This window comes from Chrysochloris asiatica, unplaced genomic scaffold (genome assembly GCF_000296735.1).
Source record: "Chrysochloris asiatica unplaced genomic scaffold, ChrAsi1.0 scaffold00146, whole genome shotgun sequence".
Taxonomy (NCBI): Eukaryota; Metazoa; Chordata; class Mammalia; order Afrosoricida; family Chrysochloridae; genus Chrysochloris; species Chrysochloris asiatica.
In genome coordinates, this window is record NW_006408664.1 from 7,813,101 (window position 1) to 7,820,098 (window position 6,998).

At 38.7% G+C, this 6,998-nt stretch overlaps 1 protein-coding gene across 1 annotated transcript in view; it reads right to left on the bottom strand.

Moving 5' to 3' along the window:
• Positions 1 to 5,581, bottom strand: part of MRAP2 (melanocortin 2 receptor accessory protein 2) — a 27,830-nt gene extending 22,249 nt beyond the window's left edge. The window contains exon 1 of the mRNA XM_006870648.1: positions 5,455 to 5,581. Within this exon, the coding sequence (XP_006870710.1) occupies positions 5,455 to 5,581 (127 nt within the window). The remainder of the gene's footprint in view (positions 1 to 5,454) is intronic.
• Between the last annotated feature and the right edge of the window lie 1,417 nt (positions 5,582 to 6,998).

Genomic DNA, 6,998 nt, shown 5'->3' on the forward strand with positions numbered 1-6,998 from the left:
AACAGATTTCTTGCTTCTGCCACAAATTCCCCCAGCTGTGAGCCTTCCAACCTTCTAAGTATTCCTTTATATGTGGTTCAGAGTTCTGGGACCAGCCCGAGCCTGCTTGGTCGGGTATTCTGTGTTGTTGTTGGCGGAGCTCTCTGCTATATGTCCACCCGATCCGCCATCTTGTTTGCTCCTCTCAAATGCATCAATTCTTATACAGTCTTCTTTACTCACTGTCCAACTTTAACATGCATATAAGGTTTGAAAATACCAGACTTGGGTCAGGTGCACTTTAGTCCTCAAACTGACATCTTTACTCTTGAACACTTTAAATAGATCTTGTGCAGCAGATTTGCCTAGGGAAATATGTTATTTGATTTATTGACTGTTGCTTCCATGAGTGTTGATGGTTAACCCAAGCAAAATGAAGTCTTTGACAATTTCAATCGTTTCTCCATTTATTTTATTGTTATTTATTGGTCCAATGGTTAGGATTTTGTTTTCTTTACATTGAGGTGCAACTCATACTGAAGACTATGGTCTTTGATCTTCATCAGTAAGTATTTTAAGTCCTCTTCACTTTCAGCAATTTCCATATAATAAGTTGGTAATGAGTCTTCCTCCAATCCTGATGCCACATTCTTCTTCATATAATCCAGTTTCTCTAATCATTTGCCCAGAATACAGATTGAATAATTATGGTGAAAGAATACAAGCTTGCCACACACCTTTCCTAATGTTAAATCATTCAAGGATCCCTTGTTCTAGTCCAGCAATAGCCTCTTGGTCTATGTACAGGTTCCTCATGAGCACAATCAAGTGTTCCAGAATACTCATTCTCCACAATGTTGTTCATAGCTTGTCATGAGCCACACAATCAAAAGTCTTTGCATAGTCAATAAAGTAAAGGTAAACATTTTTCTGGTATTCTCTGCTTTCAGCCAAGTTCCATCAGACCTCAGCAATGATATCCCTCATTCCACATCTTCTTCTGAAGCCAATTTCCTAGATTCATACTTCATATGTTCCATGTTACAATAATTAGTGGATGTTTGCAACTGTTTTTCCTCATTTTGAGTTGTGCCCTATCAGCAAATGAAGGTCCTGAAAGCTTTACTCCATTCATGTCATCATGGTCAACTCTACTTTGAGGAGGCAGCTCTTCCTCAGTTGTAATTTGAGTGTCTTCCAAACTGAGGGGCTCACCTTCTGGCACCATGTCTGACAATACTCTGATGCTCTTCATCATATTTCAATATTCAATATTTTGGTGCTATTTCACAGTGTTCCACTGCAATTCATAAGGTTTTCAGTTATTAAATACTCAGAAGTAGTCTGTATCACCTTCTACCTAGTCTGTCTTCATCTGAAACCTGTCCACCATGGGTGACCCTGCTGGTATTTAAAATACTGCTGGCACAGCTTCAGGAATCACAGCAACATGCAAGCAACCATAGTACGACAAACTGACAGACAAGTGGCGGTTCCCCATCTTAGTTAATGGTAATTCCAACCTCTCAGTTTCTCAAGTCACAGAGTTTCAAATAATCCTTAACTCTTCTCTTTCTTCTACACTTGATACCTCATCCACTGACAAATCTTGTAATATCTACCTTCAAAATATATCTAAAATATATGTACTTTTCATCACTTCACTGCCCCCACTCTTGTCCAAGACACCATTGCAACGTATCTGGATTATTGCAAGGTCTATGCTTCCAACTTCATTTCCTTCAGTCTATTCACAACCCAACTGCAGTACTGTCCTTTTAAAACCTATGCCCGAGTGATGCCAGAGAAGGAGGCAGAGAAGATAATGTGAAGAGATGGAGCAGCTAGGGATTCTGGACTCAGAGAGGGAGAGGGTTTGTGTGTTGATGGCCGGGAGGCAGGCTTGTGGAGTGTACCCTTTGGTTGTTTGATGATGCATGGACAGGATTGTAATCATTGCAATGAAATGAAATATGATAGGATGAATGTAATGCTGGTATTCTTCCATGTAAACTATCACATAATTCACAATAAACTCTTTAAAAAAAAAATCTATGCCAGATGCTACTCCTCTACTCAAAGCCCTCAAATAACTTTTCAGAGCTGAAATCAACATCTTTATTGTTGTTGTTGTTAAGTGCCGTCGAGTCGGTTCTGACCCATAGTGATCCTGAACAGGGTTTCCAAGGCTGTAAATCTTTACAGGAGCAGAAAGCCTCACCTTTCTCCCGCGGAGCAGCTGGTAGTTTAGAACTGCTGACCTTGCGGTTCGCGGCCCGATTCGTAACCACTACACTACTAGAGCTCCTTTAGGATGGTCTTTAAGCTCCCACCTCCATTTGTGACTTGGCACCCGCTATCTCAGTGACTTTGTCTCCTACTTCTCTGCTTCTCAGTCCTCTACCTGGTGCCATGCTGGCCTCTTCACTGTTTCTTGAATGTTACAACTTACTCTTGCCATGGATTCTTTCCTGGAATATTCTAACCCCAGAGATCTTATAACTCACTCCTTCTCTTTCTTCAGCTCTTTGCTTGTCAGTAAGACCTTCTAGAACCATTCTATCCATACTTCAATTCCACACTCTAATCTCCTTTCCCGTCTATATATTTTTCTTTTTTTTAATTAGCATCTGACATAGTTTGTTCATTTAAATTGTTAATTTCCTTTCCTACTAGAATGTAAGCTATAAAAGAAGACATATTCTGTATTTTTGGTTCACTGTTGTATCTCCAGTGTTTAAAATGCTGCTGCATATAATAAATGCTCAATACATATGTGTTGAATGAATGAATGGATGGATTTCCTCAGCTGGCATTTGGTTGGTTGGTTTGGGGAAGGGGGAGTGTTGAAGAAGAAAAAATATATAGTTTATTCCATTCATCAAAAAGAATACTCCGTTGTTTCAAGTTTAAAATTTACTCTTTTAATTACAAAGAGATTAATTTCAAATACATCCAGTTAATAAGAAAAATACATGCAGTTTGTCTCCTCCATTATTAGGAAATATAAGAATCTGACACGTGATGAAAGACCCTTTGAAGGTAAGTATCTCAATTTCAAAAGGAAGAAGTTAATCTAACATTAAAATGTAATTAATGTTGCCAAATATTGTTTGTTACAGACAAAACAAATGAAGATAACTGCTGTTAATTCACCTTCTCTGTAAGCGCTTCCTATTGAAATGTCTTGCTTCTATTGTTTTGAAATTGTACCTAATTGACTGGATATTTTGCTCAGCAAAACAAGGAGACACATGTAAAATTCAGTCACAGAACTCTGTTAAATGTAAGAGTCTACCAATGTGCACATTGTAATAGTTGACTTACTTTTTTTTTTTTTTTTCCTGTTTCAGGTTTTTACTGTTTTTGATTCATGTGTTTCATGTGTTTTCAGGTACCTGAGGCTAAGGGTCTCTACTTTTATCACCATCAGTTATTTGCCAGAACATTAAGTAACCATTCTGGCATTAATTTTTTTTTTTTTTCCTGATTGTTGTTAAGTGATGTGGAGTCAGTTCTGCCTCACAGAGACCCTACATAGAGTTTCCAAGGAGTGGCTGGTGGGTTTGAACTGCCAACCTTGTAGTTAGCAGTTCAGTGCTTATCTTACAGCACCACACCAGGGCTTCTTTGTCTCATGATATAAATGTTAAAACTAACAAAATCACTCTCCTTATCAATCATATTGTAGGTAAAGTAAGTATAGAATGAATCATTTTCCTGCATATATTTTACAGGAATTTTTCTAGCTAAAATAATTTCTAAAATGTGCTTATAAAATATTTTTCTCAACTATCTCTTGAGAATGTACCAAACACAATTACAACAGCAGCTCAGTCCTCTGTAGTCCTGAAAGCAAGGAAAAGAGACAGAAGCAAACTAAAACAAAAGTAAAGTGTGTGTCCCCAAGCTGTGAAAGCCCACATTATGGGAACATATAACCATTTTTCTAGTCACACTGATTTCCACTATAACTCATAATATGTGAATGTTCTTACCTAAACTTTATTCCAGAAAGAAAAAGAGACTAGACTGTAAGTTAAAGAGGGTAATTTCACATACTGACAGCAACAGCCTTCCATCTAATAAGCACCAGCAGCCTATCCTAATGCATTCCACCTGCATCCTTCCCTCTGCAAAAAAGGCACTCAGCAGATGTCAAGAAAGAATGGGTGAAAAGGCTTAATTATTGCGACTTCATTTATAGGTAAAAGTAAATGTGGTTTAGTCAATGATTTATATGCCTAATAACAAAACATAGAAAGTGCTCCCCTGCAGCAGAGCCACAGTAGGCACAGGAAATCCTGAATACCATGACAAGTCTGAATGCCAGTTGTCAGGAAAATGCCAATGAAATTGAAGCATTTCTGCTGCATTTGCATCACCAATTTTAATCTCTGTATTTTCTAAGGGCCCATTAAGCACCTAAAACATTTACAATGCCGTAGATACACATTCTGAAAGAAAAAATATTTCAGGGATACTTGTGGGTAATACAGACAGAGCCTGGGGTGGGCAGCAACCCCAACCTATGATGTCAACTGCACTTAATGAGACAAGGATGTTTCATGTGAGCCAAATGAAATCTCCTTTATCTCTGCTGGATCAATAATAAGTCCAATAATGTGAACACAACTGATGTCAATAACAGAGTTAGGAATGCTGCTAGGCTCTTCTCATCTGTCATTAGGATGAGACTACTTACTCTTCACAGCTACAGAAAAGTAATGGGGTTGGAAGGATGCCATTGATTTTGTCTTACAAAAGAAGGTTCTCCAGATTCTCAAGTAAGAATTCCAGATTCTCTATCTGTTCTCCAGAAGGCTCTCAAGTAAGAATTCCAGATTCTCTATCTGTTCCTGTTTTTAGATAGTATAAATTTTCATACGGTTGGAGGAACTGAAATGTGCTACTGCTTTAAAAAAAAAAAACAAACAAAAACCTCAGGCTAAACAAGTGAAAATAATCACCATGAGAATTGTACTCTGTTGTAGAATGGTGTATATGAGGCCAAACTGTCAACAGTAATTCTAAAGCATAGATGACGAGTGTAAGGGGTAGTGAGTGTAAGTCAATAGTGGAGAGACAATATAGGTAAAGACAGTGAGAATGGTGACATTAACAAGAAGAATGTAACCAGTGTTACTGAATGGTGCATGTAAAAACTCACCAACGGGTCTAAGTTCTGCTGTATGTATTTTCATCACAATTTAAAAAGACAAATTAAAACTCAACCTGAGATTAACACTATTTTATATTTCCCCACTAAGGGAATCTTTCTAAAAGTTCATTGTTCCAAATCACCAAAGGCCCCATGTTATACCACTGCCAGATAACCATCCTGTGTGTGGAAAGGGTATTTTGTGAGGCTTTACAGGTAGTGGGCAGAGTTCTGCATGAAGATAGATTACTCAGGAGACTGAATCACTAGAGATTTTAGAGATGAAAGCAAGTGAGGAATTGTATAAGACTTACATTTATTTGCTTTTAGTCCTTCAAAGGAAACTGGTCCAATCTCATAATACTCATATTCCCAGGTGTAGTCAGAATTAGATGCAGATTGTTGGGTGGTTCTGTTAGAAATTAACTTCTGGACAGACATCTCTACCCTGCACAAATGAAGAAAAAAAGAACAAAATCTGTTAATTCATCCACAACTCACAGTTACTCTAATTGCTCCTGACCACATTCAGGAATTCAGCAGCAAAGCCCCCAGGGAGGTTGTACCTGCTAGGTCAGAAAAAGGCCTTTATCAGCTGTCCATACCTCAGTCTTACCTCATACTATGTGACTATCATTCATTTTTTATGTCCATTATACTGGAAATTATTTGTTTTTGTTGTTGCCTCCCAAAACTTAATCCAGTACCTGGCACATAAACTAAAACCAAACCTGTTGCCAATGTGTCCATTATAAATCATGGTGACTGGAGAGAGAGAGTACATAAAAATCTCTGAGCTTACAACTTCAGCCTTACAACTTATACCTGAATGAGTATGTAAAGAGGCTACAAGGAATCGATAAAACCAGTCTCAGAAATGAATTATTCCAACATATTCTATTGAGCCCATACTACACCACAATAAAGACACGAACTCTAAGTCTAAAGAAAGGGGCAGAGAAAGGAGAAGTTGACAAGAGTTGCATAATGAGGATTGGATATTGACGACCCTCAATAGAAGTATGTATTTTGTCCAATTCTCATTGTGAAATTTGTCATTTTCAGGTTTCTCAAAGTAACTTCTTTGTGAACTGTGATTTTTTGTTTGTTTTTATTGTGAATTGAGTGATAGATTATATGGGAGAGCATCAGCTTTACATTCATCCTATCATATTTCGTTTCATTGCAATGATTTCAGTCCCCTCCATGCATCATCATTCAACAGCATTTGCTTCCAATCTCTCAGTTGTTGTTTTGTTTTGTTTTGTTTTGGTGGGGGGGAGGGGGGGATGTACACCGAATCACTCAGGAATATATAACCATTCAAACACCCAAAGGGTATACTCTGCACGCCATTCACCCTGGCCATCAGCACACAGCCCCTCTCCTTCCTTAAGTCTAAAGTTCCCAGCCGCTTCACCTCTCCACATCATCGTCTCTGCCTCCATCTCTGGTGTCCCTGCTTCTCTGGATAGGGTCCTGCACTCCATTCTTCTCCCTTGATGGTTCCAGGGTCCTCTGCTCCGGGACTGCAAGATCAACCACTCCCTCCTTTTGTTACAAAAGTCTACCTTTACATTTGCAACATTCACAATCAGTCCTGATAGCAATTATTCACTATTGAACCATAAGAGTCTTATCCCCATCTCCTTTCACCAGTCCCATCCAGACAGGAAGGAAACCACTCAGTGGAGATTCTACTTTCCCCCACACCCTCTGAAACTAAGCTCTCTCTTGAAAGCTTGTAAGCCAGTCACTTTGTGCCTTTGTTGCCCACTCCCCCATTTTGGGTAGCCAATGTCTAAATTGCCCATGCCAGTCAACCCTGTGTACAGAGGGCATGGGAACTGTAATGATT